We start from the raw sequence: 17500 nt of genomic DNA, 5'->3' as shown, positions 1-17500 counted from the left end.
GATGTACAGGAGTGATGCGTAACCAGGACTTGGTTTAAGACAGGTAGCAAGCAGTGGTGTTTTGAATACAATGACATTTGAATGGGATGAAGATTATAGTCCTGATATTTGTAGGGAAGCATGGTTCCTGGGAGCAGGAATGGTGAATGCCAAGAATATGGCAATTCACTGCCTCCCAGCTTCACAACTTCACCCTCCCATGTGTTATACTCTGCTGGTGTCCACCCCGCAGCTTAATGTCCCACCCAGCTTGGTATCATCAGCAAACTTTGGCACACTACTCTCTGTCTCTTCATCCAAGTCATTAAATAGATTGTAAACAGCCAAGGCCTCAGCACTGATCGTTGTGGGTCTCCACTATTCACAGGTAAGTGGACAACAAGATGGCAGATAGAGTATGATGCATTGGAGTGTTAGGTTTTTCACTTTGGTTTTAAGAGTAGAAAATCAGAATATTGTTTAAAAGGTGTGAACTTGTAAGTATTGATGTCCAAAGAGACTTGGATGTGCATGTACAAAGTATGTGGAAAATTAGCATGCAGGTGCAGCAAACAATTAGGAAGGCAATTGGCATGTCGACTTTTATTGCAAGGGGATTGGTGTACAAGAATAAATCTACAAAACCATATCGATCGGTTAGTGGTAAAGTAGCAGATGGATTTTAACATAGAGAAGTGTGAGGTCAAACAGTTATAGGGAATACAGATTAAATGAGAATATCCTAAGAGGGGTAGATGAAGTGAGAGATCTTGGCGTACAAGCACACTGGTACAAAGGCAGCAGTTCAAGTGGACAAGGTTGTAAAGAAGGCATATGAAATGCTCTCCTCCTTCATTGGCAGAGCTATAGACTATAAAAGTAAGGATATATTGTTGGAATTGTATAAAACACAGGTGAGACCATAACTGGAGTATTGTGTGCGGTTCTGGTCACCACATTACAGGAAGGACATTATTCCTCTGGAGATTGCATAGGAGGTTTACAAGAATGTTGCCAGGGCTAGAAAACTGTAGCTATAAGAAGAGATTGAATAGGTTGGGATTATTTTCCTTGGAACTAAGAAGGCTGAGGGGTGACTTGATAGAGGTGTACAAAATTATGAGGGATTGCGAAAGAGTGGGCAGAATAAAATTGTTTCCCTTAGTAGAGAATTCTAGAACCAGGAGACATAGATTCAAGATAAGTAGGTGTAGAGTGGACATGACGAAAAATGATTTTTACACGGAGGGTGGTGGGCGCCTGGAACTCACTGCCTGAATTGATGGTGAAGGCAGAGACTCTGAACATTTTATTCTTTGGAATCTTGAGTTGTGGAATGAAAGGTCCCAGGAAGTGGGCCCTTACAGAGGAGCAGTTGGCAGCATTTGGTTGTGATGTGGAGAAGTTGAGGGGGGAGAGAATGCTGTGTGGGCAAGATTGAGATGAGAGGTAATTGGCCAGGATGTTTTACTGTCTAATTACCTTCACTGTTGCTCATTACCTACTTACGACAGGGTATTAAGGTAGAGGTGAGCATGGGATGGATGGCAGTGGTGCCTTCAATGAATGTGTGAAGAAACCAAATCGGGCCTGGAGTTAAGAGACACGTTGCTGTGAACAGGGGAATTAATGAAACGTAGCAAGGTTAGATGGCTTTTGAGCTTTCTGTTGGATTTAAGATTTCAGTTTCAGCTGGGATTGTGGATGGAAAGAACCTTTTGAGAAGGGAACCAACATCCTGGGTGATTAAAAATCTACCAAAGCACTCCATGCAAGAAACAGTTAGGATGTCCAGCCATCCACATTAAACATGAGATATTATCCAGAAGTGGAGGATGAGGGAATATTTGGGTGTCACCGCAGAGAACACCCACAGCAGATCAGAAGGTTTATATAGTTCATGACTTGGGCCTTAAACAAATGGCAAGATATGAACTCTGCTGGAGTATAATGTTCTGTGGGACGGGGGCATGAGGGATTTTTTTATAGTGGAAGTAAGAAATTATTTTCACGTGAATAAATCACAGGGTGTATGATTAATGAACTTGTTTGAGTAGGTGCTTGGGGACTGGAGGTAGAAGTCTGGAACCAATCCAGTGGTTAATACTTCAGTCTTGAGATTGAAGTGATCAGTGGTTAGGATTTTTCCTCTGCCATTAACAGGCTTTCCTGACGCAACTTTTTAAAGGCCATTTGAGTTCAACTTTTTGAACGAAATGAGTTTTGTTGGCGCTGACAAGATACATGATACCTTTGGTTCAGATAAGACTTCATGTGCAGTTATTTAATTTTGACTGCTTAAAAAGTGTACTTTTACATTCATTGTCATTGCTTAATTTATGTTCTGTGGGATTTGCTCTTGTAGAAGTTGACGTAGTGGCAATACAATGCAATTCGACATTTTTGAAGTGTTGTCTTGCGATGAAAGTTCATAAAACTAGAATTGCTTTTAAGTCCATAATTGCAATTGTACTTTTGTGCAGTTATCCAGGAATATACCCGTGTAAAATTATAAACAATTTGATTCAATTTAAGACTTGCATTAAGATCAGTTTAAAAAAAAAATTACTTTTATATAACACCTTTCAATCCAAAGCCCTGTACAGCCAATAGGATATTTCTGAAGTCTAATCGCTATTGTAATTTAGAGTAACATGGCAACTAAATTGTGCATAGCAAGGCCCCACAAATGACAGAGACTAAGTATTAGTTGGTTGTGGTAATGCTCTGTAATTTTTCTATTCGCTTGAGAGGAGAGATGGCTCTTTCAGCATCCCTGACAGTGTAGCATTCCCTCACTACTATGCTGAATGTCAGCATATCTTGCAAGTTGCTCCTGAAACATTTAAAGGTTTCCTGAGGGGTGGTATGAAATTGCAACCCGTTGTGCTGTCTAACCACATAGAAGAAAGGTTACTAGTTTCACTGATCTCAGAAGGTGTATTAGTGCTGAATCTATGGCTGGTCTGAACATGCCTGGGGCTTTGGTAGTTGAATCGTTGAAGATTCATTGGGACTGTGCACAAAGGATTATCCATCCAGTGACACATGGGAAGTGCATGTGTCACTGGCTATGGGGGACAGGTGGGGAAGTAGATTTGAGACCAAGGAGAGATCAACCATAATCTGAATGGTGGAGCAAGCTTGAAGTGGCTGAATTTGCCTATTTCTGTTCCTATGTTGCATGAAGGCAGGATCTGACCTGGCTCTAATACCCTTTATTGTCAAATAGCCTGTGAAGTTTCCCTCTTTATTGAATAATTGTTTCTTGGGTGTGATATCAGAGGGCTGGGATTGCTAGTGGACAAAGTAAGAATATGGGTTCTCAAAAGAGAAGCTGGGAGGTGAGAAAACTCAATTTAAAATCAATACATCTATTTTGGTGCAAAGAAAAGTTTAAAATATTACTTGATAATGGGTGAAATGGGCTTGTTCCTGAAGGAAGTAGTTAACTATGAGTTTAAAGCTTTCTTTTACTTAGCACTCGACAAAACATCGGAAGCAGCTGCTTCCTGCAAATTCACCTAAAGGCTAATTTAACTATCTTTCAGAAGATCACTCGCTTCTGTGGAAAGTACATGACAGTTGGGTGAACTGTGTTTTCAGGGCAATATTTTTGTATGTCCTGTTCACAAGATGATGTGAACATTTTTTTAAAAGCTGGCTTTGCGTGTCCTGGTAAAACTGAACAAAACAAAATGGGAAAAAATAATCATAAGCTAAATGGATGAGAAAGATGAATAATCGTAGGTGGAGGGGCAGTTGCAACCTTGAGTTTCCCTCATCATCACAGCATCCAGTTGTCTATTAAGTGATTGAGGTATTGCCTTGGTGCAGCACTGAAGCAGTGTTACGTTGTCAGAGGTGATACCTTTTAAGTGATATGTTAAATTGAGATCTCTTGTACCTGTTAGGGTGAATGTAAAAAACAATCCATGACACAATTTTGGAGAAGAACAGGCATTAATTTAAGTCGATGAAAATAATTTATTTTGTCATTTTATCATCTTTGCTGTTTGTGAGACCCTTGCTGTGCGCATGTTGGCTAAAATATTTGTTTAAAAGTGACTACAGATTAAAAGTAATTAAATGGTTTTGAAATGTTTTGCGATGTGCTGAAGATGTGAAAGACAGTGTATTTTTAAAAAATAGACACAATGTGACCTGTGTACGTTTAGTAAATTGGGTTGGTGAGTTGCAAATATAATGAAGCATGCATAAGTGCAAGTTAATGAGACTAGGAAAGGGACGCAAGCAGTGAGGATGTAAATTAGATTGCAGTGTGGCTAGTGAGAAGAGTCTACGAAACCACAAACATGGTGTGCAGCAGGGTTGAGAATGTGAACTTGATCTTGGGGGTTATAACCAGGTGGATTGAACAAGAAGATGGGAAGACTTGTCTCTGCAGGTTTCTGAACCCAACCATCAGGCTCAATGTGAGTCAGAAACCTGCACTGTGGGAGAACAGTCACACATAATTTTCCAAAAGTGGCCAATTAATGGTCAGAGGGTGGTTTTGTCATCCAATTAAGGGATCATGGGTGGATTGGGAGATGCACGTGCGCACGCCCACACGTTTGAAAGCAATAGGGGGATACAGTGTCAAGTAGGGTTGGAGGCCAATTCTTTTAAAGTTTAAATTAAAAATGCCTTTTGCAACTGGGTGACCACTATGCGGGATTATCCCTCTACCGAGTGGCCTGCAGTTGCTGGGAGGCAATGTCCAGCCAGTTAGATTGGATACTGGCAGAACCATTGCCATTCCCTTTTCCTTTTGTGCCATGACATCTTTGTTGTTCTATTCTATTCCTTCTCTTCCACCCGCCCCCCCCCCCCCCAACCCCTCTCCTTTTTCAGTAGCATAAAACACACCACATTTCTACATTTCTGAAGGAGAGTTACGACTCAGTATTAACTCTGTTCCTCTCTCTCCACTGATGCTTCTGAGTATTTCCAACATTTTGTTTCTGTTTTAGATTTCCAGATCTGCAGTATTTAGCTTTTAACATTAGAAGTATTTTTATTTGGCTTCAGGTAATGACAATGAAATTTGATTTGATTTATTATTGTCACATGTATTAATACAGTGTTTCTTGCGCGCTATACATACTGTTCATAGAGAAGGAAACGAGAGAGTGCAGAATGTGTTACAGTCATAGCTAGGGTGTAGAGAAAGATCAACTTGATGCAGTTTCTGATACTATTAATAGTGAAATGGATATTATTTCATAGAAAAACAGATACAGCATTGTTTAGGAGAAACCAGAAGACGGAACCTCTGCCTTCTGTACGTATTGGAAGCTACTGAGACTTGTCACATGGTATTTCATGCTGTCTGGTTCATTTACTTGACCAAAAATTACATTCCACAAAAAAGGAACCTTTTTAATTAAAGGAGGACCCTGTTTTTTTTTTAAAAAAACGGTTTATGGAGGAAGCAGAAGCAAATACAAGTTGTTGAACTTGTGTTATGACTCAGGCCAGAAACTCCAAAGTGTTTTATGAAGATAGCCTCGACCCTAAGTTTTTACCCTTGGATTTGGCATGGGTGAGCATAAGATGTTTCACTCCAGGGAGAGTTACATTTGATTCGAGTGACCCATTAGGACGCTTTTATCAAACAAAGTTTATAAAACACAGTTAAAATATAATTTAAAAATTTAGCACAACTTTTACCAATTGCACGAATCAAACATGATAGAGTATAAACCTTAACATCTAGCCAACTAATAAATCAAAACAGCTAATGATAAATCAAATCTAACTATGATGTTCCAAGTCAAGCAACATCCCACAAACATACACCCCTTTCCAGACTTGGCACAAAAAGCAATATGCTCACATGATGCTGAATTTTGCCGCTTTTTAACACTTGCTATGAATTGGTCCTTTGACTGTTGCAATAAATCTGAGGCTTCCCAGTCCTGGAACTTTCAGCATGCTTCTGGAGAGAGAGAAACATACTGCCTTCATCAACTAGCTTTTAACAGCAACTAAACCGAAACTAAAAACCTTGGACTTTTCTGTGCGGGGGGGAAAACTGCCCCCAGGCAGCAACTGACCTGTCAATCAAGCTCCACCCAGCAATTCCAAAGGGATCATAAAACCCCAGCACACTGCATTAGTTCAGATTAAAAATCAACAGGATGTCCATTATATTGTTTCAGTAACAATTAGAGGACACCGGCTACAGACAAGATGGCACCAAAATAAAATGCTAGGAACTCCTTGAAAAAACTTGCAACAAAACATGATTAAAATACATTTCTTAAAGGCACAGTGTCATCACACTTATGTGATGTGAATGTTTCTTGCCACTTTTCAGCCCAAGCTTGAATACTGTCGACACCTGCTTCAGTATCTAAGGAGTGACAAATGGTGCGGAGTGTTGCACAATCATCTGTGAACATCTCCTATTCTGATCTCGTGTTGGAGGGAAGGTCGTTGATGAAACAGCTAAAGATGGTTGATCATAGGACACACTGAGGAACTCCTGCAGTGATGTCCTGGGACTGAGATGATTGACCTCCAACACCCACTGTCACCTTCTTTTGTGTTAGGTCTAACTCCAACCAGTGGAAGGGCCTCCCCAATTCCCATTGCCTCCAATTTTGCCAGGGCTCCTTAATGCTGCACTCAGCAAAATGCGGCCATGATGTTAAGGGGCAGTTACTCTCACCTCACCTCGTCACTTGAATTCAGCTCTTTTGTGCATATTTGGACAAAGGCTGTAATGAGCTCAGGAGCTGAGTGGTCCTGACGGAACCCAAACTGAGTGTCAGTAAACAGATTATTGCTGAGTAAATGCCACCTGACAGTACTGTTGACGACACCTTCCTTCACTTTGTTGATGATCAAGAGTGGACTAATGGGGTGGTAATCGGCCAGATTGGATTTGTCCTGCTTTTTGTAGTGACTACATACCTGGGCAATTTTCCACATTGCTGGGTAGATGCCAGTGTTGTAGCTGTATTGGAACAAGTTAGTTAGGGACGCAGCAAGTTCTGTCGCCCAAGACTTCAGTACTATTGCTGGAATGTTGTCGGGGCTCGTAGCTTTTGCAGTAACCAGTGTCTTCAGCTGTTTCTTGATATCATGTGGAGTTAATTGAATTAGCTAAAGACTGGTATTTGTGGTGCTGGGGACTTGAGGAGGCCAAGATGGATCATGCATCTGACACTTCTGGCTGAAGATGGCTGTAATTGCTTCAGCCTCAACTTTGCACTGGTGTGCTGGGTTGCCATGTTATTGAGGATGGGAATATTTGTGGAGTGTCCTCTTCCAGGGAGTTAATTGTTCACTACCATTCATGGCTGGATGCGGCAGGACTGCAGAGCTTAGATTTGACCAATTGATTGTGGAATCACTTAGCTCTGTCTATTGCTGTTTGGCACGCATGTGATTCTCTGCTATAGCTTCACCAGTTGGACACCTCATTTTCAGGTATAGCTGGCTTTGTTCCTGGCATGCCCACCTGCCACCTTCATTGAACCTGGGTTGATCCGCTGGCTTCATGATAGTAGAGTGGGGGATTTTCTAGACCATAAAAGTCACAGGCTGTGTTTGTATACAATTCTGCTGATAGCCTTTGGTGCTTCTTGGATGCCCAGTCTTGAGTTGCTAGGTCTGTTTGAAATCTGTCCCATTTAGCACAATGAAGGTGCCAAACAACATGATGGAGGGTTTCCTCAATATCGCATGGAACTTTGTCTCCACAAGGGTTGTGCAGTGGTCATCTCTACCATTACTGTCATGACAGTAATGGTAGATTGGTGAGGATGAGATCAAGTAGTTTTTTCTTTCTTGGTTCCCTCATCACCTGCTGAAGACCCAGTCTAGCATCTATGTCCTTTAGGGCTCTGCCAGTTAAGTTCGTGGTGGTGCTACTGAGCCACTCTTGGTAATGGACATAGAAATCCCCTAGAGTACCTCGTGTACATTCTGCACCCATGCCACCCTCAGTGCTTCTTCCAAGCGGTGTTCAACATGGAGGAGTATTAATTCATCACCTGAGCGAGGACCCTGGGTGGTAAACAGCAGGAGGTTTCCACTCATATTTGACCTGCTGACATGACACTTCATGGGTCCAGAATCAGTGTTGAGGTCTTCCAGGGCAATTCCCTACCAACTGTACACCACTGTGCTGTCACCTCTGGGAGGTTTGTCCTGTTGGTGGAACAGTGTCTGTAAGGTATGATTCCGTGAGTCTGACTATGTCAGTCATTGCCTGAACAGTCTTTTGGATAGCTCTCCCAAGTTTAGCACAAGCCCCAGATGTTTTGCAGGGTTGTTAAGGCTGGGTGTGCCATTGACATTTCCGGTGCCGAGGTCAATGCTGGGTGGTCGGTTCAGGTTTTATTCCCTTTAGACTTCGTATCATTTTGAGGCAATAGAGTGGCTTGGTAGGCTATTTCAGAGGTCATTTAAGATGTAATTACATTGCTGTGAGTTTGGAGTCTTGTGTGCCAGACCAGATGAGGGTGGAAGATTTCCTTCCCTGAACCAAATGGGTTTTACAACAATTGACAATGATTCTGTAGCCATTAGTTCAGCTTTTAATTCCAGATTTATTAATTGAATTTAAATTCCATCTGCTGCTGTGGTGGGATTTGAAGCTATGTTCCCAGAGCTTTTTCCTGTGGATTACTAGTCAAGTAGCATTACCCTTATACTTTTGCCTTCCCATAAAAGTTAAAACCAGGCTGGGTATAGTTGTGATTGGCTGCATTGGTTGTCCAACTAGCAGTTGGCTTATTGGGTAAGCGATTGAGTTTGGAGGGATCTTGGTAACTTTGTTGGTCTTTCATGGGATATGACAATGAATGCATGTTGGAGTTTGGCATCGATGCCATATTTTCACCAGTAATCATCTGACCATATCAGCAATTTTATAAAGTACAGTATGTGCAGTGGATTACTTTGACCTAGCACCCTCACACAAAGTGTTGAAGCTGTGGAGGTCCACTTCTATTGTTGTTGTGGAACTAGACGGCCCAGTTGCCACTTCTGGAAACTTGGAAGTGTTTTTTTTAATGATGGTGTGAAGGATGATACTGTCTTGAGGCAAAATAATTTCCTACAGGGTGTTCCAGCCCAGCCTGTCCAGTTTTAGAGCTTGAGTTGTCAGTACAACATCTTGTATTTTATGACCTTGGTTCAGCTGAAAAATCCCTGTTATACTAGGAATTTGTTGCTAAGTTGCTGAACGTAATTTGTCACGGATGGGACAGTGATGCCCTTCTCATGTCATGTTTTGGCACCACTTGTGGCAAGTCCCTGGGAAGCAGCTGATTTGGCTCTTGGGAAGCTTTAGTGCAATGTATGTTTATATTCACTTTGTCGGTGAGTGATGGTATCCGGTGTTTCTGAGCTCCAGCTGGACAGTTTGAGGGTTTGAGAAGGGGACACTGTATTGGAGTGGGTTCAGTTCTGTATTCTAGTCTTCAGTCAGGTGAGGATAACTCCAATCTGCTACTCATCTCAAACCTGCACCCTCCTCTTATTGGTGATGGTGATCCAGAAATTGTAAATGCAAATATAAGGAAGGATTTTGGCCAGCTACGGTAAGTATTACAATCCTTTTGAGTGGATGTAACTGCAATCGCAGAAAAATATAGCTTTGAAGGTGGCAGTGAGGCCAGTTATACCTGTGCTGACTAAGTTATCCAATTAATCCCATACTTCTGCTCTTTCTCTGTAGCCTCGTATTTTTTTCCCTTCAATTTTATGTTCTATTCACTTTCAAAAGTTTTGATTCTGCTTCCACTACTCTTTCAGGCAATGCATTCCAAATAATCCAAACGCCCTGCGTTTTTTTTTGTGTTATTCCTGGTTCATTTTCCAACCACCATCAATCTGTATCCTCTGTCTACTGATCCTTCTGCCACTGGAAACAGTGGCCTGGATCTTTCGAGCAGGGGAAATGATGCCATTGCAATCATTTAGTGCCCCAACTTGACACTGCTGTATACTTCTACCCGGACCTTCTGAGTATGGTTCCACAAAAAGTTAGTGCATTGAGGAACTGCATTGAAGAGTAGAGTTGGAAGAAATCTGAACATACTCCCTTTTTACAGCACTAGGTTAAAGGCCAAGTTTGAATTTTTGTGTGGATAGGTGGTGGCTTAACTATCCAGGTAACCAGGTAAGTACCATGTAATTGTCCGAAGTTTTCGACTCTAACTCCATGCTGGAGACATTCATGGAGGGTCCCAGGAAGCAGGGGAAATGCCCATAGGAAGTTGAAATATTCTGGGCAGATTCCCTGTGTGAGGGTCATGGACCCAAATCCCAAGGTACATTATGAAGCCACACTAGACCCCAACAACTTTTCTATTTTGGCATCAATGTGAGGGTAGGGTGCTTTGCTCCAAGAGTATTTCCACTGACAAAATTAGGGATTTTTTATCAAAAGAAGTTTTATTCATAAGACATTTTAAATATAACTCTAACAAAGGAAACATCTCAACTATTAACAGTTGAACAATATTTAACAAATGGAAGGAAACAACTTCAATTTCGAACTGATCACTGTTTCAGTTCCAAATAAGCAGCACTCTCTTACAGACTTAATATTCCACTTTAAATACAGTTAGCAGCCATAAATATACCTGCTATAAGGTGTGTAGACAACCTGGAAGCTTTGAGAGGTTTTGAGTTTCAGAGCAGCTTGCAGACCTCTGTCTTTAAACAAACCCCAGCCAGAACTGAAAGCTGTTTTTCTTCTGCTACAAATCTAGCTCCTCCCATTAACCACATTATTATATGACCCTGTCAATTGACCTAATCAAAAACCTCAGGGGAAATCTATAAACAAAAATTCATTAGCTCTCTCAAGTCAACACTACATGGCTAAAATGAATAATTATCCTGTTCTCCCAGCATCTGAGCTGCATTCCCTCTAAACATACTGACTACCTGTAGAAAAAAAGCTGAATTTTAAAACATTCCCCTTAAACATAACATATATCAATAGCGCACTATCATCACACCGGTTAGGTCTACTCATCAGGAATTCCACTGGGTCCTGACAAGAATCTTCTGGCCTCTGATGATCTGGAAACTGAAAAATTTGGGTCAGTTTCTCCTTTTCAAATCTCTCCCTTTTTTGATTTCAAATCTGGTAAACTTCTAGTCTGCTGTAACCAGAACAACCTGCACTCTGTCCACATAACTGAAATCTCTCATCCAGGATACCTTATTAGCAAATCTCTTCTGCATCTTCACAAGCCTTGACAATATTTCTGAAGTATTTATTAATACTCCAGTTAAAGCCTAACTAGTGCTTAAAAGTTTAGCTCAACTTCCTTGCTCTTGTACTCTATATTCCTTTATTAATAAAGCCAAGGAATCATATTTTTTTAAATAGCCCTCTTAACTTATCCTGTCACCTTCAAAGATTTGTTCCTGCACCACCTTAATAATATCATTTTGTTTATATGTCTGTCCTCATTCTTCTCCCAAAATGTCACTTCATACTTCTCTGCATTAACTTTCATTGGCCATGTGTCAGTCCATTTCACCAATCTGTCTGTTACTATTCATCACCTTGTTTACAACATTTGAGATTTGTCTCATCTGAAAATTTAAATTTTGTTGTATATACCCAAGTCTAGGTCATATTTCAAAAAGAGCCACTGACCCTGGAGAGCACACTGGGGAATTAATAGTTTTGGTGTTATACCTATTCTTTATCAATTTTCTTCCCTCCTGTCTTGAAAGCACTGATTCTTGGCTAAGCTGTGATTTCACAGGTGTAGGTACCTGTCTAAGGAGAGGATCCCGAGGGACAGGATTTATGAACATTTAGAGAAGTTTAGTATGCTTAAAAGTAGTCAGCACGGCTTTGTCAAAGGCAAATCATGCCTTACAAGCCTGGTGGAGTTCTTTGAAAATGTGACTAAACACATTGACGAAGGAAAAGTGGTAGATGTGGTTTACATGGACTTCAGCAAGGCGTTCGATAAGGTCCCCCATGCAAGACTTCTCGAGAAAGTGAGAGGGCATGGGATCCAAAGGGCTGTTGCCTTGTGGATCCAGAACTAGCTTGCCTGCAGAAGGCAGAGAGTGGTTGTAGATGGGTCTTTTTCTGAATGGAGGTCGGTCACCAATGGAGTGCCCCAGGGATCTGTTCTGGGACCCTTGTTGTTTGTCATTTTCATAAATGACCTGGATGAGGAAGTGGAGGGATGGGTTGGTAAGTTTGCCGACGACACGAAGGTTGGTGGTGTTGTGGATAGGTTGGAGGGATGTCAGAAGCTGCAGCGTGACATAGATAGGATGCAAGACTGGGCGGAGAAGTGGCAGATGGACTTCAACCCGGATAAATGTGTAGTGGTCCATTTTGGTAGGTCAAATGGGATGAAGGAGTATAATATCAAGGGTAAGACTCTTAGCAGTGTAGAGGATCAGAAGGACCTTTGGGTCCGGGTCCATAGGACTCTTAAATCGGCCTCGCAGGTGGAGGACGTGGTTAAGAAGGCGTATGGTGTGCTGGCCTTCATCAATTGAGGGATTGAGTTTAGGAGTCGGGAGATAATGATGCAGCTTTATAAGACCCTCGTCAGACCCTACTTCGAGTACTGTGCTCAGTTCTGGTCGCGTCATTACAGGAGGGATGTGGAAATGATTGAATGGGTGCAGAGAAGATTTACAAGGATGTTGCCTGGATTGGTTGGCATGCCTTATGAGGATAGGTTGAGGGAGCTCGGTCTTTTCTCCTTGGAGAGACGAAGGATGAGAGGTGACCTGATAGAGGTGTACAAGATGTTGAGAGGTATAGATCGGGTGGATTCTCGGAGGCTTTTTGCCTGGGCTGAAATGGCTGCTACGAGAGGACACAGGTTTAAGGTGCTGGGGAGTAGGTACAGAGGAGATGTCAGGGGTAAGTTTTTCACACAGAGGGTGGTGGGTGAGTGGAATCGGCTGCCGTCAGTGGTGGTGGAGGCAAACTCAATGGGGTCTTTTTAGAGACTTCTGGATGAGTACATGGGACTTAATAGGATTGAGGGCTATAGGTAAGCCTATATATATGCCTAGGTATGTAGGGACATGACCGGCGCAACTTGTGGGCCGAAGGGCCTGTTTGTGCTGTATTTTTTTTATGTTCTAAGTCGATCTACATTCCATTTGATTCTTTGGAGAATCCTGTGCTAGGTTGAGTTCTACAGATTCACTTTCAAATGGGAGTCACTGGATTGCAAGTTTTTGTTTAAACCCTATTTCTTCCTCCTTTACCCCAGGTATTGCATGCAGTTGAGATCAGCTCATTCTGCTCAGAATGGGAGTGAGTAGCTGTGATCCGTGTGCATGCATGTTATCCTTTAACTTGTGTTTCTGATGGCAAACTTAAAAATGTTTGTTTTTCCCTTTACAGTACCACAGGATTACCTTATGCCGACGCGGAAGGTTTATGGTGGACGCAGAATGACCTGCACAGACTGAAAGCTGGATTGAAATTGTTCTAGCGAAGAAAACTTATTTTCAAATGTTTCATTATTTTCCATTTTGAGACTTATTATTCCTCTCCCTTAAACATGTGCGCCATTGTCGTTGCACATGCATGTATCGAATGTTGAAGAGTCTCCACATGAACTTGCCTTTTCTTCCTTGATGCTCACATGCCTGTTGTATTTTTCCAATACTTCCCATTTCTGTTCAAGCTTATTTATGATAGGCTCTCAATAAAGATTTTCTTCATTGGCAGTCTCAGGTTTGGAATTGGTAAACTGGGTAGAATGAAATGATATTTCACCAGTTATGATCTGCCCTAAAACCAGTTCCCTTCAAACTAATGTTGAAGTTCCTTTCATAAACTCAATCAATTGTGTTTATACAATTCTGCAATGTGATATGCATGTAAACTGGTAAGAGGCTACCATATTTTTTTATATAGCCAAAAATAAACCCCGACAGTTAACTGGGTCTTTTTTTTTTGCGTATGTTTCATTTTTTTATTCTTCATGCTCATTTTTCACCTAAGAGAAAAGTACCTCTTAAACGTTTTTTTCTCCGCCCTTTCCCTTGCCACAAGCAGGTATGGATTCACCCTTTCTTTCCCGCTGGGAAAATTGCAAATCTAATATGTAGAAGGGAGAAATGACCAGCTTAATCCACAAATGTATTGATTTTCCCAGTAAGAAGTTTAACAACACCAGGTTAAAGTCCAACAGGTTTATTTGGTAGCAAAAGCCACACAAGCTTTCGGAGCTCCAAGCCCCTTCTTCAGGTGAGTGGGAATTCTGTTCACAAACAGGGCATATGCATTCACTACTTCATCTGGCAGCTCATTCCACACTCCCACCATTCTCTGCATGAAGAAGCCCCCCCCTAATATTCTCTTTAAACTTTTCCCTCTTCACCCTTAACCCATGTCCTCTAGTTTTTTTTCTCCCCTAGCCTCAGTGGAAAAAGCCTGCTTGCATTCACTCTATCTACACCCATCATAATTTTATACACCTCTATCAAATCTCCCCTCATTCTTCTACGCTCCAGGGAATAAAGTCCTAACCTATTCAACCTTTCTCTGTAACTCAGTTTCTCAAGTCCCGGCAACATCCTTGTAAACCTTCTCTGCACTCTTTCAACCTTATTAATATCCTTCCTGTAATTAGGTGACCAAAACTGCACACAATACTCTAGATTTGGCCTCACCAATGTCTTATACAACCTCACCATAACATTCCAACTCCTGTACTCAATACTTTGATTTATAAAGGCCAGTGTACCAGAAGCACTCTTTACGACCCTTTCTACCTGTGATGCCACTTTTAGGGAATTATGTATCTGTATTCCCAGATCCTTCTGTTCTACTGCACTCTTCAGTGTCCTACTATTTACCTTGTACGTTCTACCTTGGTTTGTCCTTCCAAAGTGCAATACCTCACACTTGTCTGCATTAAACTCCATCTGCCATTTTTCAGCCCATTTTTCTAGCTGGTCCAAATCCCTCTGCAAGCTTTGAAAACCTTCCTCACTGTCCACTACACCTCCAATCTTTGTATCATCAGCAAATTTGCTGATCCAATTTACCACATTATCATCCAGATCATTGATATAATGACAAACAACAATGGACTCAGCACTGATCCCTGTGGCACACCACTAGTCACAGGCCTCCACTCAGAGAAGCAATCCTCCACTACCACTCTCTGGCTTCTTCCATTGAGCCAATGTCTAATCCAATTTAGTACCTCTCCATGTATACCTAGCGACTGAACCTTCCTAACTAACCTCCCATGCGGGACCTTGTCAAAGGCCTTACTGAAGTCCATGTAGACAACATCCACTGCCTTCCCTTCATCCACTTTCCTGGTAACCTCCTCGAAAAACTCTAATAGATTGGTTAAACATGACCTACCACGCACAAAGCCATGTTGACTCTCCCTAATAAGTCCCTGTCTATCCAAATATTTGTAGATCCTATCTCTTAGTACTCCTTTCAATAATTTACCTTCTGCTGACGTCAAACTTACCGGCCTATAATTTCCCGGATTTCTTTTGGAACCTTTTTTAAACAACGGAACAACATGAGCCACCCTCCAATCATCCGGCACCTCCCCCGTGAATACTGACATTTTAAATATGTCTGCCAGGGCCCCTGCAAGTTCAACACTAGCTTCCCTCAAGGTCCGTGGGAATACCCTGTCCGGTCCTGGGGATTTATCCACTCTGATTTGCCTCAAGACAGCGAGCACCTCCTCCCCTTTAATCTGTAAAGGTTCCATGGCCTCCCTACCAGTTTGCCCTATTTCCGCAGACTCCATGCCCGTTTCCTCAGTAAATACGGATGCAAAAAAACCATTTAGTATCTCCCCCATCTCTTTTGGTTCCATACAGTCTGCCACTCTGGTCTTCAAGAGGACCAATTTTATCCCTCACTATCCTTTTGCTCCTAACATACCTGTAGAAGCTCTTTGGATTTTCCTTCACTCTGTCTGCCAAAGCAACCTCATGTCTTCTTTTAGCCCTCCTGATTTCTTAAGTAGTTTCTTGCACTTTTTATACTCAAGCATTTTATTTGCTCCCTGTTATGTCATGTCATGCATCTCTCCTTCGTTATCAGAGTTCCAATATCCCTCGAGAACCAAGGTTCCTTATTCTTATTCACTTTTTGCCTTTAATCCTGACAGGAACATACAAACTCTGCACTCTCAAAATTTCTCCTTTGAAGGCCTCCCACTTACCAATCACATCCTTGCCAGAGAACAGCCTGTCCCAATCAACGCTTTTTAGATCCTTTCTCATTTCTTCAAATTTGGCCTTTTTCCAGTTTAGAATCTCAACCTGAGGACCAGATGTATCTTTATCCATGGTCAAGTTGAAACTAATGGCGTTATGATCACTGGAACCAAAGTGTTTCCCTACACACACTTCCGTCACTTGTCCTAACTCATTTCCTAATGGGAGATCTAATATTGCATCTTCTCTAGTTGGTACCTCTATATATTGATTTAGAAAATGTTTCTGAACACATTTTACAAACTCTAACCCGTCTAGGCCTTTAACAGTATGGGAGTCCCAATCTATGTGTGGAAAATTAAAATCCCCTACTATCACAACTTTGTTTCCTGCAGTTGTCTGCTATCTCTCTGCAGATTTGCTCCTCCAATTCTCGCTGACTATTGGGTGGTCTATAATACACCCCCATTAATGTGGTCGTACCTTTCCTGTTTCTCAGCTCCACCCATATGGCCTTGGTAGACAAGCCCTCTAATCTGTCCTGCCTGAGCGCTGCTGTAACATTTTCCCTGACTAGCAATGCCATCCCTCTCCCTCTATCACGTCTGAAACATCAGAACCCTGGAACATTGAGCTGCCAGTCCTGCCCCTCCTGTAGCCAAGTTTCACTAATGGCTATAATGTCATAATTCCATGTGTCAATCCACGCCCTCAGCTCGTTTGCCTTCCCCACAATACTCCTGGCATTGAAATCGACACACCTCAGAAGATTATTACCACCGCACACAACCCTTCTATTTGTGATTTTGCATGAACTATTAACATTTATTTTCACCCCCGCTCCACTGTCTGCTCTGGCACTCTGGTTCCCAGCCCCCAGCAAATCTAGTTTAAACCCTCCCCAATAACACTAGCAAACCTCCCTGCAAGTATATTGGTCCCCTTGTAGTTCAGGTATAACCCGTCTCTCTTGTACAGGTCCCACCTGCCCCAGAAGAGGTCCCAATGATCTAGAAATCTGAAACCCTGCCCCCTACACCAGTTCCTAAACCACGTGTTCATCCGCCCGAGCATTCTACTCTTACCCTCACTGGCACGTGGCACAGGTTACTACCCTCGGCGTCCTGCTTTTTAATTTCCTACCAACTTCTCTATACTCTCTCCAGGACCTCCTCACTCTTCCTACGTCATTGGTACCGATGTGTACCATGACATCTGGCTGATCACCCTCCCACTTCAGAATGCTGTGCACGTGATCAGAGACATTCCTGACCCTGGCACCCGGGAGGCAACAAACCATCCGGGAGTCTCTGTCATGACCACAGAGCCTCCTGTCTGTACC

General features: G+C 42.2%; 1 protein-coding gene across 1 annotated transcript in view; it reads left to right on the top strand.

Moving 5' to 3' along the window:
- las1l (LAS1 like ribosome biogenesis factor) overlaps positions 1 to 13902 on the top strand; it is an 80577-nt gene extending 66675 nt beyond the window's left edge. The window contains exon 13 of the mRNA XM_078211378.1: positions 13355 to 13902. Coding sequence (XP_078067504.1) covers positions 13355 to 13445 — 91 coding nt within the window. The 3' untranslated portion in view covers positions 13446 to 13902. The remainder of the gene's footprint in view (positions 1 to 13354) is intronic.
- Positions 13903 to 17500: the final 3598 nt, after the last annotated feature.

This window comes from Mustelus asterias, chromosome 4 (genome assembly GCF_964213995.1).
Source record: "Mustelus asterias chromosome 4, sMusAst1.hap1.1, whole genome shotgun sequence".
In the NCBI taxonomy this organism is placed as follows: Eukaryota; Metazoa; Chordata; class Chondrichthyes; order Carcharhiniformes; family Triakidae; genus Mustelus; species Mustelus asterias.
Note: the sequence above shows the minus strand (reverse complement) of the source record. Positions and strands in the feature narration are given on the sequence as shown.